A 20,818-nucleotide genomic window follows, 5' to 3' on the forward strand; every position below is an offset into this window, starting at 1 on the left:
ATTTCCACATACAGTACACACAAACACACACACACCAAGTCTGCTGTGCTCAGTTTGCAATGCATATGTTACTTCCATCCATTTCAAACAGTGTAATTAAACTTTTAAAAGTGTCACAAGACCTTTCTCCTGCCATTTAAACAATAGCAGTCTCATAACAAAACAAGACCTATACTTCTATATGATTACACCATTGTTGATGTTATAAGCAGTTCAGTGTTACTCTAACATTGTGCTGAGGTCTTAGTAAAATAATAGCGTGCATGGGAGATTTACTCTACTGTATAAACCGAGATTGGTTTGACCGCTGCCTGGCCATACAGTCTTAGGCAGGGTAGTCCAATCAGTGCTCAGCTACAGTAAATGAAAGGAAAAGGGCAAAGTCATGAGGGGCAGAGATGCTCTGCAGGTAATTCCCAACCTAGAGGCCATTACTAAGCTAACATGCCATGCACTGATTAAGATATTCATTTCCCACCTCTCAGAGATGCCATTACAAAGTCATCATCATCTCTCTCTCTCTCTCTCTCTCTCTCTCACTCTCACACACACACACACACACACACACACACACACACACACACACACACACACACACACACACACACACACACACACACACACACACACACACACACACACACACACACACACACACACACACACACACACATACACACACACACACACACACACACACAGGGGATGCAAATCCACACACAGTCCTTTAGCAAGCTTAAGCAGAATGACTTCCAACCCATTTTACTAGTGCATTCATTTACATGGTTATTTATTTATATTTAATCTCATAATCTGCTTTTGCCTTGAGTAGATTTGTCTTCTTCCGAAGATGCCCGACATACAGCTAGAGAACACACACATACACACACACAAACACTCTCTCACACACACACACATTCATATGTGAACTGTCAGCCGAATCAATACGGGGCTTAACTTTCATTACATTTACATTTTTACGATGATTCTTCAGTTCTCCCTCCTCCCCCTGTTCCTATCCTTTCTTTCACCACTCTCTCCTCTCTTCCCTCTTTCTCTGTGACATGTATTCTTCCCAGGTCTGTTTGCTGACTGTGCTCTGTGCTCCCCCTACGGCAGCTCAATAATTGTTTTAGAAGTTTATATTGGAACACTGACACAGGGAGACAGAGAGAGAGCTGGAGAGAGAGAGGAAGAGAGAGGGAGAGAGAGGGAGAGAGAGAGATCAAGAGAGGGACAACATGGAATCTTCCTCCTTTCACTCACTCTTTCTTTTTCCACTCACCGCTTATTCTTTTTCTCTCTACCCCCTATTCTCTCGTCATGTTTCCTTTCTCCTTCACTCACCCTCCCCTTCTCACTCTTTCTCTCTCTCCCCATCAGTCACATACCTCTATCCTCGCCTCTCTTCTGTTGGGTTTGCCTCAGGCTGTGTTGTGTTGTTTGAGGGGACATTATGTCATTCTCTTTCACCGTCAAATATATAATTACCTGAATAATTGAACCAAATGCTAGCAACCCCCCTCCACCCCTCCGAACCCCCTGCTTCTCTTATAGAGAACAGAACAGCTTTTTGATGCTGCTGACCTCTGATTGACAGTTGTTAAGAGAAGCTTTTCTGAGCTTCACACCAACCTGAACAGAGTGCTGAAATAGGGCCCGGTCTGAAGGTTAGATACAGTATGAAAAGAGAAGGACAAGAGGAGGGAGGAAAGGAGGCTGGACAGTCTGGCCTGGGAGCCCCCCAGGGCCACAACAAAACCAGGATGGCATACGGCAGGGTAGTGGGCACACAGAGGGCAATTTTGGGCCCTGCACACACGGTTAGGACCCTAGTGAGAGGGGGAAAATTGGGTGTTATTGTAAGGAGGAGTCCATGGATCTGTTCTGTGTCCTCTGCTATGATGTCATCACTGTGAGCGTTCCAGATGTGGTGTAACAACGTGAGAATAGAACAAACAGTCTGCTAATTGTGTGCTAATTGTGCGCTGTGAGTGGAGGCATTCACAGCACAGGCTCAGTGGAGAAGGGAGAGTAAGTAAGCATGAGGGATGACTAGAGCTCAGGGAAGGAACAGGCAGAGACTTGCCCGCCTCAGATGAACCACTGATACACTATAACAGCGGATGCCTCCAGCGTTGTACACTATGCCAAGACATGACAGTCTCAGACAAATCCCCACTGTGTTTGGGTTAGGACTTTTATACCCTGCTTTTCCTGGCAGTCACAGTGTTTCTGTCTCTATTCTGCTGATCTTAACAGGATTAAAGTTGTGTTAGGACAGACTTGTGCTTGACAACGTAGGCGACAGTATTTTCTTACTTAGAGCTACTCCTCTTTGCTCTCTGTGGAGCATAAGGCCTTAACAAGCCCAGAGGCTACAGTAAACTAACTGTAACTTCACATTTCTTTTGGGAAGTATTCTGTTAAAAAGTGGTCAACATCATCTATCAAGGACAATATCTGTTTGAACCTTGCTAACCTACGGTTCTGTTCAAATAAGTGTTTTGAAGTTAAGCGGATTGGCATCGTAACTTGACAGTATCTCTTGAGATCGAGCACAAACGGAAATCTAAGACAAGCAGATATTAGAGGGCAAAACAAATGTCATAATATTAGCTGAGTGGGTTGTTTGGCTCTAAATAACTCTCTCTTGTTTCCCCAGATAGATAGATAGAGGCCAGTTCTGCAGCAGTGAGCAAAAGCAGGCCAGCGCCGACCCGGCTGGAAACCGGTGGATGCACATCGCTGCCCTCGGATTGGTGGTGGAAGACCGTTACCGTGGGGACGGCTTGTGTGCAGGGGGCTGATAAGAGGTAGTCGTTTGAATCCAGCAGGATGGAACGAGGCCGCGGGACAGGACTGCATTCGCCAGGGCTCTGACGGTGCGTCACCGATGTATCTGATTATTTACGTGTCTGTCTGTCTGACGTGGCACTGGATCTGAACCATAGACAAATCGACCGCTAGCATCTCGTTTGCAGCTCAGCGGAGCTCAGCTGGAGCCAAGAGCATGAGAGATGGAACAGAAGAGAAACATATTGTGCTCTGACGTCATTGGAAAACAGGGCACACTTTCAACCTTTGGATGACTGGTTTGTTTTCAACCCTTTTGAGCAGAGAAAACATCAAATATTGGCCTTAGTGGACAAATGAGTCTGTGTTTGTTCCCTGTCTTGATGGCTGTTCTGAGCTGGGACCAGGAGACCAGTTCATTAGCTTTGATAGGTAAAGTGATTGATATAAAGAAGCTTTGATAAGGCTGATGACAGTGGTGATGTTTACCAGCTTACATCTCCTTTTCAGTTTCTGTTTCCAGACAGCTAGCTGGGTGTCAGGCTTTGACAGCATCGGGGAAATGCTTTTCATCTGAGCCACAGAGTGACAGGAGCTATTATCTATATTATTGTACTGTAGGTACTCAATGAATCACCGTGAATTAATATACGGTTTCGTTCCAACAGTTATTTGATTGTATCAATCGTCTCGTCAATCAAATAGATGCCAGTGTCAACCCATTCACTGTAGCGTATTGTTTTACTGTACCATACATACTCTCAAAATCTAAATGTTTTAGACAGATAAACAGAGGATTTAGTGATTTGGGGTGTTTTCTTTATTATTTTGGGGGCTGAGAATCTTTAAATGTTTTATATGTATAGGAGAAGATGATTGCGCTCCATCATGTTGTGTCTTAGTCAGTAGGTTCAGACCTGCAACTTCTTGCCAAGAAGCTCTCTCTCACACCAATTCACTGTGGCTCCTAGCCTTCCCATTTGCTACAGATGTCGGATCTTAATATTAACTATTTCGCCGCAGGAGGAAAATAATCCTACAGCAGGAGGATTTGAATAAATATTTAAAATGTATGATCGCCACCATGGGACAGCTGGAAGCGGTGTTTGTAGGCTATACAATGCAGTATCGTACCTAGGGGCTATGGTTTGGGGAAGGCTCTGCAAACCAACCGAACTCATATCATAAAGTTTCATCAAGTATTCTCAGGCTTGCTAGAGGATTGTGAACTGACATAGCGCTGTGGTCTGAGCAGCATGGCTTCGGCTCTGAGCATCACATGTTTGCGCCCAGTACTGGGCAATCATTTTGACACTTTGTATAAATGGAAGCTAATGTTGGTGTAGCATACTGTTATTATTTAACCAATCCAAAGGCTGCTACCTATCTGCCTCCAAAGGCACCTACCTTAGTATGCAGCACTTTTTCAGTAGGTTATTGCCATTTGGGATGGGATTCGAAGGCAGCATCACGTGATAACGCATTCACATTCCACTGAGCGAGAGACGTTTGTAGCCACATTGTAGCCACTTTAGCAGCGTGAGCAACTAGGGCTAGCAATTCAGTGAACAACTATCCCAAAATGGAAATATCTGACACGAATAACAAGTAAACAAGTAACAGAATCGATCTCCTCAGTACCTGTTAATGAAGTTGACACCGACCAGAATAATTATCCTACGGTATAGGGTCCTCCTTTTGCATATTGCTTGGTCTGCTGCTCCATCGGTGGACATGACAGGTAAGATTGCATGCATGATATCATATAGGCTACGATTGTTTTTATAGCTAAATAAGCTGACTGTTTTTACTGACTGTTTAAGAATGATTCATAGCCAGAATAGCAACCTGGAATCAGGGGTAGACGTAACATAGTAAATGTAAATCCGGCACACTCCAATCTGTATGATATGTTACGTTTCATATGGTATTTGTGTATGTCCATCATCCATTTCGTATGATACGTTACGAATTACAATCCACATGATATTTTGCGAATTGCAATTCGTACAATATGTTACAAATTGCAATTTGTACGATATGTAACGAATTTGCTAAACTTACGATATGTTACAAATTCCAATTCGTTGTGGCTAACGTTAGCTAGGTGGTGAATGTTAGCAAAGCTAGGGGTTAAGGTTAGGAGTTAGGTTAAAGGGTTAAGGTTAGGGTTAGGGTTAACTAACATGCTAAGTAGTTGCAAAGTAGCTAAGAAGTAGTAAGTATTTGCAAAGTTGCTAAAATTGTCCATGATGAGATTTGAACGTGCAACCTTTGGGTTGCTAGACCTTTACGTTATACGCCTACCAACTTTCGTTTTTGCCTTAAGTAACCTTCTGTCTTATGTAACCATACCAAACGTAACATATGATACTAATGTCTGTGTTCCGGATTTAAATTTACCATGTTATGTCTAGTCTATAAGACCAGGCTGAGAATAGTGGAGTTTCACTGTGAAGCTAATATGCATTAGAGCTGCTGTTTTTTTTCCTAATGAGTAGGCTTGCATTGTGATTAATTCATACAACTATCACACCCATGCATATTATTAAATGACACAGGTGTTCAAGAAAACATGGTTTTATATATTTGTTGAACACTAATATTGAACGGTGATATGGACTCTATCTAGATTAGAAGGCTAATCCATCCTAATGTAAGCTAAATGCATTGCTGACCACTGCGCCCGAGTGGCGCAGTGGTCTAAGGCACTGCATTGCAGTGCTAGCTGTGCCACTAGAGATCCTGGTTCGAATCCAGACTCTGTCGTAGCCGGCTGCGACCGGGAGACCCATGGGGCGGCGCACAATTGGTCCAGCGTCGTCCAGGGTAGGGGAGGGAATGGCCGGCAGGGATGTAGCTCAGTTGGTAGAGCATGGCGTTTGCAACGCCAGGGTTGTGGTTTCGATTCCCACGGGGGACCAGTATGAAAAAAAAAATGAAAAAAATTAAAAAAATATATAAGTAAAAAAACAAAGGTGAAAGAAAAAAGTAAAAAAAAGAATAATAAAAAAAGAATAATGTGTGCACTCACTAACTGTAAGTCGCTCTGGATAAGAGCGTCTGCTAAATGACTAAATGTAAATGTATAAAGGATAACATGTCCAATATAATTCTATAAATGCATATCAAACAAGAATATATATACAATCAAATGAATACAGCTTTGTAATATTGTTGATGCCTTTCTCTCTCCTTGCAGGGGATTAGACAGATGAACTGCAGTCACCAGATGACCAAGCCTCAAAACCAGAAACGTGGAGACATCACCACTTTTAATTTGGAATAAATGTTAACATTTTTATTGGTTTTCCTTTGTCTGTGCGTGAGTCCTTAAAAAACACAGTAAATTGTACAAAATAAGTAATTCCCAAGTGAGGGACATCAATGAGATTAACCTCCAACATTCATAAACTTGTTCATTACATGAGGGCAAATTTAGTCATGACAGCCACATATATTTTTTATACACAGGACAGGAGTTTACAGATTTTGGTTCCAGCCCTTCACTAACACCTAATTCAACTAATTATAGTCTAAATTACTTACACACAGTGTAATCCCCTGGGACAGAAATTATTTCTGCATTTTAGAATGAGCTTCATAAATTAGAATGTCCTGACAAATCTGCATGATAACATTGTTATCCTGGGATATCATGATTATCCTGGTGGATTTATTTATGTTATCCACAAGTGTCTGGTATGGTCATTTCTTATCAAGATCTGGGGTAAAATAACCCTGGAATGTCCATATTGGAAAAATGTAACTACATCAAGTCAATCGGGGGATTGAGTTATTTGTGCCAGAACGGCGTGGGCCAGAATCAAACCCACGCTGACACAGTAGGCCTATATGTGCCTCGCATCAAGGGCTTTTGTGTGGGATGAATAGAGTCGCAAGTAGGAGGTATTTTATTTTCAAAAGAGAGCACTCTTAGCATTGCTCATTGTGTTTCTATAGCCTGTGCTGTGAGGGACGAAAGTATAGCTGAGGAGAGTGGAGAGCGCTGGAGATGGAAAGAGTGAGATAAATAGATAGATAAACAGAGAGTATGTGTGCAGAGTTCTCACAATTTCTCCCTGTACATCAAAGCAGGACAGCAAGTAATGAACTATAGGCCATAAGTATGTACAGTATTTTGATTAATTTCATTCTGACTGCATCAGAAATATACAGAGCATATTTGAATACTGAACATTATACATTAGGGGGTTTGAGTAATGTAGGAATCCGCAGAAAATTGGTTCAGAGTTTTGGATGGAGAATGCCCTAATAGAATATTCTGGGATGATTCTGAAATCTTGAGCTTTTCCTCGATCAGGACTGCAGAGGATCAAGAGCACTTGCGTCACAAGCCGATGTCCCCCTTTGGCGTTATAATCTCTCTCTCTCGTTCTCTCTTTCTGTCTCTTTCTGTCTGTCCTTCTCTTTCTCCATCTCTGTTTCCTCTACACTATTAGAAAAATGTGCTAAGTAGGACCATACAGGGTTCTTCGGTTTGTCCCCATAGGGGAAACCTTTTTTTCTATCTAGAACCCTTTACGTAGGGTTCTTCAAAGAACCCCTTGTATATGGTTATACTTTGAACCCTCTATGAAGGGTTCTACCAAGAACCATTTTATCTTTGGAGGGTTCTTCCTAGAACCCTTTTATCTTTGGAGGGTTCTCTATGCACAGTTCCACGAGCCTTACTAGCCTTTCAAATGTAATTATTTATGAGAATACATTACATATATAAGGCCTTTCTTTGAGGACCTAGTTATATCCTAACACAGGGGTGTTAGGAATCTCCTGGTTTACAGGCCACATCAGGCCTGCAAGTCACATTATTCTGGCTTGCAAAGTGATGTGTAATTCCTTTTGGAAACCTGCTCTCAGAATGACTGCCAGGGTAGGGAAGATTGAATACTGAGACTACCTCAATCATCTAAACTGGAACAACCGTCTCAGTAACGGGTGCAATAAGTCCAATTACTAACAGATTGGATTAGTTTAGGAAAAAAAAAAATGTTATTTATCTTTGCATAGCATCTAAAACTGTATGTCTCCCGCTATGTATCAATATCTCTCTCCCCTCCTCTCTATATCTCTCTCCTTCTTCCATTTCTCTTTCTCATTCCCACTGTCCCCTTCTCTCTCTCCATCTCCCCCCTCTCAATTTCTCTCTGATCATTGATGACAGCTGTCCCTCTCTCCCTCCACACAGACCCAGCTGATCACCACCAGTCCAGACACTGACTTACTCTCTGAAACCATATTGATTCTTCTTTTTGATTTGACACAGTGTTATAACAGACACAGGGTGCACTGTGCTGGAAGAGAGCGGCCCAGGAACTGACCTGTTTTGAGATGAGAGAGAGAAAGAAACATGTATTTTGTACCTCTCAGTTCAACCAAGATGCATGAACAGGAGAACAAACTAGGTTGTACATTACAACTGCTCTTAGAGGATAATGGACATGAATGAAATGCTTCTTTATTATTAACTATCGACCTGATTTGAGAGATATTGTGACTCTGAAAGAGAGAGAGACGAAATGAGAGGGACAGACATCAAGAGAGCGAGAGAGAGTGAGAGAGAAGAAGAAGAAGAAGAAGAAGAAGCTATAAGTGTTTGTTCTCCTGAAAGTGATGCTGTTTGGTATTCTCTGCCCAGGACAGATGTCTGATCTTTCATGCCAATACCACAACGTTACAGATGACGCAGTAGGTAAATGTTTTCTTTCTATCTTGTTCATCTCTCTGTCTGTCGGCCAAAACATCCCATTCATTCTTGGTCTTTGTGTGCTTGAATCTTTATCATAAGAAATGTCTTTACTAAACTGCAGTATAGTATTTTATAACTGTGGCTTTACTTTCATTATACAACTGTGAGTCACAAAAAGTGTGAAACATAAAAAACACTTGTTTGTTTCACATTTGCTTTTGGGCTCATTGTGTAATTATGTTGTATATTGTAATTAGAATCAAGTCAATGGCCCTGCTAATTGTCCAGAAACAGTTTAGCGTGGGCTGATGGTAATTACCTCATTGCTCCCTCTAGCTGCTTCGGGGTTTGGGTGGAACCAATGAGAGATGTAATGCATGATCCCGAAATCTGTTGATTTGTGTATGCTTGTTGACTGGAGCTGTATCTGTGAATTTTGTGAATTTGTCACTATAAAGTATTGTCATGTGTTGACCTGAAAAATAATAATTTCCACGTGAGTGGTCAGTAAAGGTAGGTATTGTTCTGTAACTTATCGCATTCCTAAGTCAACAGCCAAACCCCGCTGAGTGTCAGATGGCCACCCAACCTTATATTGATTCCAGATTCCATCTCTCTCCAAACAACGTGGTTCACTGGGTCAAGAAAAATTATGGGATAATCTGATCAGGGTTTAGTGAGTAGGTGGTCTTGTCATATTAATTAAAGCTCGTACTAACCCCTCTGCATAGTTTCACTCTTTCTGGGGGACCCCATGTTTTACCTTCTTTGAAATCAGACCTCTTTGTTTTACCATAGATTTTTATTTATTTTCCAGTGCAAATTGCTAAAGATTTGGACAATGGGTATAATTTTCTCATCTGTTTCTGTACTACATTGTTGTTGTTTTGTTATTTTGCCTCTGCTGTTTATTCTCTTGCGGAGAGGCTTTTTCCAGCTGTGGTCTTTTATATGAGAACATGAAGTGCTTTTTTATTAAAGTCAATTCAATTGGTCTTTCAGCTGCTCAATTGGCAAAACATCTTCATCCTTATCCAGCGAGACCCAGACTGTGATTACAGCTTAGAGTGTAAAACTTATTTATGTTTCACCATAGAGTAGCAGGCAGCACTCACTGGCCAAACACCAAACACTGCTTCTAATGTGGCGCTAAGCTCAATAGCCTCTTAGCTCTCTCTAAGGAGAACAGTGGAAGAGTTTGTTCCCTCTCCCTCTCAAGCCTACTAATCATGCTGCATTGTCTGTGTTTGCTAGCAGGCTACTCTCTCTGCCTTTGTTGTGGTTGTCAAGCCAGTTTCTCTCTCCCACCTCTGTGTGTCTCTCTCTCCGGCTGCCACTAGAACCAGGAAGTAAAGAGAGAAAGAGAGAAAAAAATACCCAGCAGCTGAGGAAAACAAGGAAGTTAATGCAGCCAGGGCCTGAGCTTCAACTGTGAAGTGAAAGAAGAGCAGGCTAGAGCACAGAGAACAGGGCAGCTGTGCTAAGGAAGTGCTAGCTAGCTAACGTCAACACTGGCTGTGCTCTCCGCGGCAGAGAGAGAAACAGAGAGTGACAAAAAGCGAATGAGACTGCAGAGCCTGCCTCACAGATATACCAGTGAGTACACATTGGAACCGAGCTTCACACGGGTAGGCCCCACAGGGGGAGAGAGAGTGTGTGTGTGTCGGTGTGTGAATGAGTCAGAGAAACGGAGATAGCAGAGTGGAGAAGAGAATTGAAGAGTAGAGGGAGTTTTATGTGCAGTGAGGCCCAGTTGGTTCTGGTTGTTTGTGTCAGAAAGGAGAGAGAATAGCCGAGCAGTGCTCAGGAGGGGTAGGCCCCCACAGAGCGAGCTAGAAAAAGAGAGATTGGAAGAGAGAGAGAGAGAGCAAAATATATACTTTTGTATGCAGCTCAGGCCCTGCTGTGTGTGTCAGGCAGGCAGCGTGGGTAGCCTCCATTCTTAAAATGCTCTCCCGTAGAGTTAAATGAAAGGGGGAGGGAGAGGAGAGAAAGACAAAAATAGTGAAGCGTTAAATGGTCAGGCCCTGATGCTGGACAGAAGGAGGAGGAGCTAGGAGAGAAAGAGAGTGTGTATGCATTTGATCATGCGTGTATGCACTCTCAGTAGTTGCGTGTGTATCTACAGTATGTGTATGTGGGGAAAGGTATGCAAACAAAGAGGGTGTGTTTGCAGACAAAAGCAGTAAACTTTGGCAGATACAGTATCTTTGGAAGGGATGTGTTTTGTTTTCCCTCTGACAGTAGTCCCTACAACTTGTTACTCTTGCTTAGGTAAAGTAAGTACCTATTTATATACCCTGTCCTCTACTACTCATCTCTCCCACAGGGTGTCCTTCACTTACCCCCTTACTCACCCTACTCAAACCCACTTCAATGACAGACCAAGGGGAACCCTGGAGAGGAAGTGGAGGACCTGAGGAGGACGAGCTACCGCAGATGGATGGGTCATGTGATGCGTGCGAGCCTGACGAGGCCCAGCCGGCGACCCAGGTGTGTCACACCTGCAGCTTCGCCTTCTGCCCTGCCCACGCCGAGAAACACGCCTGCAGCACACGACACCAGCTGACTCCCTATGGCCAGGACGTGTTGCAGCCCCAGTCCCAACAGCTGGGCAGGGCCAGAGACACAAGGGAGGGGGCGGGGGAGGAAAGGGTACAGGGAATGAGGCCTGCGGCAGAGCCAGGGGTGGTGGAAAATGGGGCATGCGGTGCGGCTGGGTTACAAGAGAACGGGGTGTGTGGAGGAGAGAGAGACCAGGGGGAGGGGAAGGTTGATGATGAAGAAGACGATGGCGATGAAGAGGCAGTGGTGGCCCTAGAGGGGGTTAGTAAGAGGGACACAGTGACAGTGGAGAGGCTGCGCTGTAAGGAGCACGGCCAGGAGGGCACTCTCTATTGCAAGGCTGACGAGAAGGTAATCTGTGTGGTGTGTGCCGTGCAGGGGGAGCACCGCGAACATGAGATCATCACCCTGCGCGAGGCCTACGTCTTGCAGAAGGTGAGTCGCACATCCTTCACGCATACAGTGTCACGCCCTGACTCAGGGGACTCTTATATGTTGAGTCAGGGTGTGAATATTCTATGTTGTGTATATCTATGTGTATGATCTAGTATGTGTCGATCTATGTTGGCCGGTGTGGTTCCCAATCAGAGGCAGCTGTCGCTCGTTGTCTCTGATTGGGGATCATACTTAGGCAGCCTATTGGCACTAGTTGTTCCGTGAGTAGGCTTGTTCTGTGTGTAGCCCTAGGACTTCACGTTTCGTTGGTTTGTTGTTTTGTCGTGTGTTTATCAGTTAAATAAACATGTACGCATTTCATGCTGCGCCTTGGTCTGACCCATCCTTAAATGAACGTGACATACAGTGCCTTCAGAAAGTATTCTTAACCCTTGACTTATTCAACATTTTGTTGTGTTACAGCCTGAATTCAAAATGGATGTAAAAAAAAATCTACACACAATAACCCATAATGATAAAGTGAAAACATGTTTTTAGAAGTCTTTGCAAATATATTGAAAATGAAATTCAGAAATATCTCATTTACATAAGTATTCACATCCCTTTGCTATGACACACCAAATTGAGCTCAGGTGCATCCAATTTCCTTTGATCATCCTTGAGACGTCACTACAGCTTGATTGGAGTCCAGCTGTGGCCAATTACATTTTGGGGACATGATTTAGAAAGAAACACACCTGTCTATATAAGGTCCCACAGTTGACAGTACAGTTCAGAACAAAAATTATACAATGAAGTCCAAGGAACTATTTGTAGATTTCCAAGATAGAATTGTTAAGAGGCATATAAATTATCTGGGGAAGGGTATAAAACCATTTCTAGAGTGTTGAAAGTTTCCAAGAGCACTGTGGAAAATATGGAACTACCCAGACTCTGCCAAGAGCTGGCCATCCGACCAAACTGAGCAACCAGGCAAGAAGGACCTTGGTCAGGGAGGTGACCAAGAACGCAATGACCACTCTGACAGAACTACAGAGTTCCTGGGCTGAGATGGGAGAACCTGCGAGAAGGACAACAGTCTCTATATCACTTCACCAATCTGGGCTTTATGGGACAGTGGCCAGACGGAAACCACTCCTGATAAAAAGGCACATGACAGCACGCTTGGAGTTTGCAAAAAGGCACGTGAAAGACTCTGAGAGCATAAGGTAAAAGAGTCTGTGCTCTGATGAGACAGAAATTGAACACTTTGGCCTGAATGCAAAGGGCTACATCTGAAGAAAACCAGGCACAGCTCATCACCCGTCTAACACCATCCCTACCATGAAGCATGGTGGTGGCAGAATCATGCTATGGAGATGTTTTTCAACGGCAGGGACTGGGAGACTGGTAGGGATAGAGGGATCAATGAATGGAGCCAAATAAAGGCAGATCTTTGATGATAACCTGCTTCAGAGTGCAAACGACTGGGGCAAAGATTTACGTTCCAACAGGACAATAACCCCAAGCATACAGCCAAAGCAATGCTGGAATGGCTTCAAAACAAGAATGTGAAAGTCCTTGAGTGGCCCAGCCAAAGCCCATACTTGAATTTAATTGAAAATCAGTGGAAAGACTTGAAGATGGCTGTTCACCGCCGCTCCCTATTTAACTTAACAGAACTTGAGAAAATCTGCAAGGAAGAATGGGAGAAAATCCCCAAATCCAGACGTGCAAAGCTGATACAGACACACCCAGCATGACTCAAAGCTGTAATCCCCACGAAAGGTGCTTTACAATGTATTGACTCAGGAGTGTGAATACTTATGTAAATTAGATTTTTCTGTATTTCATTTTCAATAAATTAGCTAAAATTGCTAAAAACATGTTTTCACTTTGTCATCATGGGGTATTGTGTGTAGATGGGTGAGAGGGAAAGGGTATGAATACTTTCTGAAAGCACTGTATCTGTAGGCGGACTCTCAGTGAATTCACATTGAGCATGATCACTACCTGTCAACACCTGTTTATAACATATATATTACACTGTACCACTGTTTATTCAGATTCCGATGAAGAGATTAAGAGTGTTTAATAGTCACATGTACAGGGTTGCAGGTGTGATTGCAGGGTACAGTGAAAATATTAGGCTCCGCGCTCCAACATGCAGGACTAAGTGAAATAAAAGAATGAAAATGGTAATAAAAAACAACAACAATTGAAATAGAAATAGCACTATACACTGTACATCATAACTGTAGCAGTGATGAATAAATGAATGTCCATTGGGGTGGAGGCAGAGTAAAGACTGTTTAGGGGGTGTGGGGTAATGACCATAGGGGAAGCAGCATGACCATTGAGGGGGTGTGGGGACCAAGTGAAATAAAAACAATAATAATTTTAAAAAACAATAATATACATATTAACAACTCAACATTGATGAATGTAAAAGTCATTTGGGATGGTGGGGGGGAAATGTCCATAGGGGGAGCAGCGGAGGGGAAATGTCAATTTATAACGTAGATATAAACACAGTACCACATTTATAACATAGATATTAGACAGTGCCACATGTATAATATAGATATTACACAGTACCACGTTTATAACATAGATATAATCATAGTACCATATTCATAACATGGATATAAGCACAATTCCACATTTATAACACAGACATTACACAGTACCACATTTATAACACAGATATAAGCATAGTACCATGTTTATAACGTTTGATTTATTAGTATCCCCGTTAGCCAACGCCAATGGCAACAGCTATTCTTACTGGGGTCCGACACATCATGAAAAATACATTACAGACAAAAGACTACAATGTACATACATTTAAAAACATTAAGATATAGCGTGTGTGTGTGTGCATATATCAGTTACACCAGTGTTTCCCAATCCTAGTCCTCAAGTACACATTGTTTTTGTAACCCTGGACAAGCACACCTGATTCAACATGTCAACTAATCATCAAACCCTCAATAAACTGAATGAGGTGTGTTTGTCCAGGGCTACAACAAAAATGTGTACTGTTGGGGGTACTCGAGGACCAGGGTTGGGAAACACTGAGTTACACATACAGTTGAAGTCGGAAGTTTACATACAACTTAGCCAAATACATTTAAACTCAGTTTTTCACAATTCCTGACATTTAATCCTAGTAAAAAATCCCTGTTTTAGGTCAGTTAGGATCACCACTTTAATTTAAAAATGTGAAATGTCAGAATAATAGTAGAGAGAATTATTTATTTCAGCTTTCATTTCTTTCATCACCTTCCCAGTGGGTCAGAAGTTTACATACACTCAATTAGTATTTGGTACCATTGCCTTTAACTTGTTTAACTTGGGTCAAACGTTTTGGGTAGCCTTCCACAAGCTTCCCACAATAAGTTGGGTGAATTTTGGCCCATTCCTCCTGACAAAGCTGGTGTAACTGAGTCAGGTTTGTAGGCCTCCTTGCTCGCACACGCTTTTTCAGTTCTGCCCACACATTTTCTATAGGATTGAGGTCAGGCTTTGTGATGGTCACTCCAATACCTTGACTTTGTTGTCCTTAAGCCATTTTGGCACAACTTTGGAAGTATGCTTGGGGTCATTGTCCATTTGGAAGACTCATTTGCGACCAAGCTTTAACTTCCTGACTGATGTCTTGTGATGTTGCTTCAATATATCCACATAATTTTCCTTCCTCATGATGCCATCTATTTTGTGAAGTGCACCAGTCCCTCCTGCAGCAAAGCACCCCCACAGCATGATGCTGCCACCCCCGTGCTTCACGGTTGGGATGGTGTTCTTCGGCTTGCAAGCAACCCCCTATTTCCTCCAAACATACCGATGGTCATTATGGCCAAACAGTTCTATTTTTGTTTCATCAGACCAGAGGACATTTCTCCAAAAAGTACAATCTTTGTCCGCATGTGCAGTTGCAAAACGTAGTCTGGCTTTTTTATGGCGGTTTTGGAGCAGTGGCTTCTTCCTTGCTAAGCGGCCTTTCAGGTCATGTCGATATAGGACTCGTTTTACTGTGGATATAGATACTTTTGTACCTGTTTCCTCCAGCATCTTCACAAGGTCCTTTGCTGTTGTTCTGGAATTGATTTGCACCAAAGTACGTTCATCTCTAGGAGACAGAACGCGTCTCCTTCCTGAGCGGTATGACGGCTGCGTGTTCCCATGATATTTATACTTGCATACTATTGTTTGTACAGATGAACGTGGTACCTTCAGGTGCTTGGAAATTGCTCCCAAGGATGAACCAGACTTGTGAAGGTCTACAATTTTTTTTCTGAGGTCTTGGCTGATTTTCTTTGATTTTCCCATGATGTCAAGCAAAGAGGCACTGCGTTTGAAGGTAGGCCTTGAAATACATCCACATGTACATCTCCAATTGACTTAAATGATATCAATTAGCCTATCAGAAGCTTCTAAAGCCATGACATCATTTTCTGGAATTTTCCAAGCTGTTTATAGGCACAGTCAACTTAATGTATGTAAACTTCTGACCCAATGGAATTGTGATACAGTGAATTATAAGCGAAATATTCTGTCAGTAAACAATTGTTGGAAAAATTACTTGTGAAATGCACAAAGTAGATTTCCTAACCGACTTGCCAAAACTATAGTTTGTTAACAAGTATTTTGTCGATTGGTTGAAAAACGAGTTTTAATAACTCCAACCTAAGTGTATGTAAACTTCCGACTTCAACTGTACATGTCTGTAAATACACACAACAAGTAGGTCACATGTGGGAGAGGCGGTGTGCCGTGAGGTTTGCTTTATTTGTTTTTAAACTAGGTTTGCTGTTCACATGCGCTATATAAGATGGAAGGGAGTTCCATGCACTCATGGCTCTGTATAATACTGTACGTTTCGTTGATTTTTTTCTGGACTTGGGGACTATGAAAAGACCCCTGGTGGTATGTCTGATGGGGTAAGTGTGTGTGTCAGTGCTGTGTGTAAGTTGACTATGCAAACAATTTGGAATTTCCAACACGTTAATGTTTCTAATAAAAATAAGAAGTGACGCAGTCAGTCTTTCCTCAACTCTTAGCCAAGAGATACTGGCATGCATAGTATTAATATTAGCCCTCTGATTACGATGAAGAGCAAGCCGTGCGGCTCTGTTCTGGTCCGGCTGCAGCTTAACTAACTTTCTTTGCAGCACTTGACCATATGACATGGACAATAATCAAAATAAGATACAACTAGAGCCTGCAGGACTTGCTTTGTGGAGTGTGGTGTCAAAAAAGCAGAGCATCTCTTTATTACGGACAGACCTCTCCCCATCATTACAATCATTGAATCTATATGTTTTGACCATGACAGTTTACAATCGAAGGTAACACCAAGTAATTTAGTCTCCTCAACTTGTTCAACAGCCACACCATTCATTACCAGATTCAGCTGAGGTCTAGAACTTAAGGAATGATTTGTACCAAGTACAATTCTCTCAGTTTTAGAGATGTTCAGGACCAGTTTATTACTGGCCACCCATTCCAAAACAGACTGCAACTCTTTGTTAAGGAGTTCAGTGACTTCATTAGCTGTGGTTGCTGATGCGTATATGGTTGAATCATCAGCATACATGGGCACACATGCTTTGTTTACTGCCAGTGGCAGGTCATTGGTAAAAATAGAAAAGAGTAGAGGGCCTAGATAGCTGCCCTGCGGTACACCACACTTTACATGTTTGACATTAGAGAAGCTTCCATTAAAGAAAACCCTCTGAGTTCGATTAGATAGATACAGTAGCTCTGAATCCATGATATGGCAGAGGTTGAAAAGCCATAACACATAATTTATTTTTTATTTATTAAACAGGTTATAGTCAATATTATCAAAGGCTGCACTGAAATCTAGCAGTACAGCTCCCACAATCTTCTTACTATCAATTTTCCATCAACCAATCATCAGTTATTTGTGTCAGTGTAGTACATGTTGAGTGCTTTTCTCTATAAGCATGCTGAAAGTATGTTGTTAATTTGTTTACAGAGAAATAGCATTGTATTTGGTGTCGTGGAAATTCTACATTAACAGTGAGGAGAGACAAGGTCAATCACCAATCAGGATATTACTTTATTCAAAACGTATTAATAAGGGAGTAGGTCACACCACACACACAAGTGAATTGGGTGAGTGGTCTGCAATAATGAGGCTGGTCGACCCAAGACTCTTGAGTGTTGGGCCGAGAGCTCTGACATACAGAGATAAACAGACATCTTATATAGTGGACCTAAAAATGCTTAGTCATGGCTGGTTCCACTCCTCCACGTCAGCTCGGAAGAAAACAATCTACCTTGTTTTCTTCTCGTGGCTATGTGTATCGGTTCATAGCGCACAAACAAGTGATAAAGTTAGTTCCGTTACTCCCCTCCATTCAAGCCAACCTGTTCACCTCACATCCTTACACAGCTGTGCCCTTGAAAGGTAACAGAAGAACAGGATGAACTGAGACACTGTGGTCACTTCTCAGAGGCTCTTTGTCTTATGCCGTGTGACCAAGTTACTCAGAAGTAAAGATGATACAAAACGATAACAGGTTGTTCCTCAAGTTTTATCTCTATCCCGAGTCACAAGTTATCTCTGAGTCGCCCCATATCCTTGACGATACGCACAGACCAGCTGCAGGGAGCAGAGAGTGGAACCATCCCTTCTCAGAAGCATAGTATTGCAAGTTATCAAAATCTCTTTACCAATCTTAAGCATATACAGTGGGGAGAACAAGTATTTGATACACTGCTGATTTTGCAGGTTTTCCTACTTACAAAGCATGTAGAGGTCTGTAATTTTTATCATAGGTACACTTCAACTGTGAGAGACGGAATTTAAAACAAAAATCCAGAAAATCACATTGTATGATTTTTAAGTAATTAATTTGAATTTTATTGCATGACATAAGTATTTGATCACCTACCAACCAGTAAGAATTCCGGCTCTCACAGACCTGTTAGTTTTTCTTTAAGAAGCCCTCCTGTTCTCCACTCATTACCTGTATTAACTGCACCTGTTTGAACTCGTTACCTGTATAAAAGACACCTGTCCACACACTCAATCAAACAGACTCCAACCTCTCCACAATGGCCAAGACCAGAGAGCTGTGTAAGGACATCAGGGATAAAATTGTAGACCTGCACAAGGCTGGGATGGGCTACAGGACAATAGGCAAGCAGCTTGGTGAGAAGGCAACAACTGTTGGTGCAATTATTAGAAAATGGAAGAAGTTCAAGATGACGGTCAATCACCCTCGGTCTGGGGCTCCATGCAAGATCTCACCTCGTGGGGCATCAATGATCATGAGGAAGGTGAGGAATCAGCCCAGAACTACACGGCAGGACCTGGTCAATGACCTGAAGAGAGCTGGGACCACAGTCTCAAAGAAAACCATTAGTAACACACTACGCAGTCATGGATTCATATACTGCAGCGCACACAAGGTCCCCCTGCTCAAGCCAGCGCATGTCCAGGCCCTTCTGAAGTTTGCCAATGACCATCTGGATGATCCAAAGGAGGAATGGGAGAAGGTCATGTGGTCTGATGAGACAAAAATAGAGCTTTTTGGTCTAAACTCCACTCGCCGTGTTTGGAGGAAGAAGAAGGATGAGTACAACTCCAAGAACACCATCCCAACCGTGATGCATGGAGGTGGAAACATCATTCTTTGGGGATGCTTTTCTGCAAAGGGGACAGGACGACTGCACCGTATTGAGGGGAGGATGGATGGGGCCATGTATCACGAGATCTTGGCCAACAACCTCCTTCCCTCAGTAAGATCATTGAAGATGGATCGTGGCTGGGTCTTCCAGCATGACAACGACCCGAAACACACAGCCAGGGCAACTAAGGAGTGGCTCCGTAAGAAGCATCTCAAGGTCCTGGAGTGGCCTAGCCAGTCTCCAGACCTGAACCCAATAGAAAATCTTTGGAGGGAGCTGAAAGTCCGCATTGCCCAGCCACAGCCCCGAAACCTGAAGGATCTGGAGAAGGTCTGTATGGAGGAGTGGGCCAAAATCCCTGCTGCAGTGTGTGCAAACCTGGTCAAGACCTACAGGAAACATATGATCTCTGTAATTGCAAACAAAGGTTTCTGTACCAAATATTAAGTTCTGCTTTTCTGATGTATCAAATACTTATGTCATACAATAAAATGCAAATTAATTACTTAAAAATCATACAATGTGATTTTCTGAATTTTTGTTTTAGATTCCGTCTCTCACAGTTGAAGTGTACCTATGATAAAAATTACAGACCTCTACATGCTTTGTAAGTAGGAAAACCTGCAAAATCGGCAGTGTATCAAATACTTGTTCTCCCCACTGTAATTGTTAACTATAAATATAAAACAAAGCAGGTAATTTTTACTCTCACATTGGTCAAACACAATGTTTTCCAACAGTTTGCTAAGAGCTGGCAGCAAGCTGATAGGTCTGCTGTTAGAACCAGTAAAGGCGTCTTTACCACTCTTGGGTAGCGGAATGACTTTTGCTTCCGTACAGGCCTGAGGACAAAGAATTTCATCTAGGCTCAGATTAAAGATATGACCGATAGGAGTGGCTATAGAGTCAGCTACCATCCTCAATGGCTTTTAATCTAAGTTGTCAATGCCAAGAGGTTTGTCATTATTGATTGATAACAATACATTTTTCCAAACTAACTTCACAAAATTCAAACTTGCAATGCTTTTCTTTCATTATTAGTTTTTTTATGCATCAGTACGATGGCTCACTGTTCGTTGTTGGCATTTCCTGCCTAAGTCTGCCCATGTTGCCAATGAAATAATCATTAAAATAATTTGCAACATCAAATGGTTTTGTGATGAATAAGCCATCTGATTCGATGAAAGGTGGAGTTGAATTTGTCTTTCTGCCCATAATTTTATTTAAAGTACTCCAAAGTTTTTTTTCCATCATTCTGTATATCATTGATCTTGGCTTCATTACATTTTTACATTTAAGTCATTTAGCAGACGCTCTTATCCAGAGCGACTTACAAATTGGTGCATTCACCCTATAGCCAGTGGGTTAACCACTTTACAACTTTTTTTTATTTTTTATTTTTTTTTGGGGGGGGGGGGGGGTTAAAGAGGTGGGGTTTCAAATGTCTCCGGAAGGTGGTGAGTGACTCCGCTGTCCTGGCGTCGTGAGGGAGCTTGTTCCACCATTGGGGTGCCAGAGCAGCGAACAGTTTTGACTGGGCTGAGCGGGAACTATGCTTCCGCAGAGGAAGGGGAGCCAGCAGGCCAGAGGTGGATGAACGCAATGCCCTCGTTTGGGTGTAGGGACTGATCAGAGCCTGAAGGTACGGAGGTGCCGTTCCCCTCACTGCTCCATAGGCAAGCACCATGGTCTTGTAACGGATGCGAG

The 20,818-nt window shown here is 42.6% G+C and overlaps 1 protein-coding gene across 4 annotated transcripts in view; it reads left to right on the plus strand.

Annotated features, from left to right (window-relative positions):
• Window positions 1-8,018: 8,018 nt before the first annotated feature.
• LOC311135169 (tripartite motif-containing protein 44-like) overlaps window positions 8,019-20,818 on the plus strand; it is a 119,073-nt gene continuing 106,273 nt past the window's right edge. The window contains exons 1-2 of one of the 4 annotated variants that reach the window (XM_084169090.1): window positions 8,019-8,505; window positions 10,836-11,506. In XM_084169090.1, the coding sequence (XP_084025216.1) occupies window positions 10,883-11,506 (624 nt within the window). In that variant the 5' untranslated portion in view covers window positions 8,019-8,505; window positions 10,836-10,882. Of the gene's footprint in view, window positions 8,506-9,685; window positions 10,135-10,835; window positions 11,507-20,818 lie in introns of those variants that run through there. The other 3 variants (XM_084169088.1, XM_084169087.1, XM_084169089.1) reach the window with 3 other exon arrangements.

This window comes from Coregonus lavaretus (genome assembly GCF_964263955.1).
Source record: "Coregonus lavaretus genome assembly, chromosome: 9".
NCBI classification, from domain to species: Eukaryota; Metazoa; Chordata; class Actinopteri; order Salmoniformes; family Salmonidae; genus Coregonus; species Coregonus lavaretus.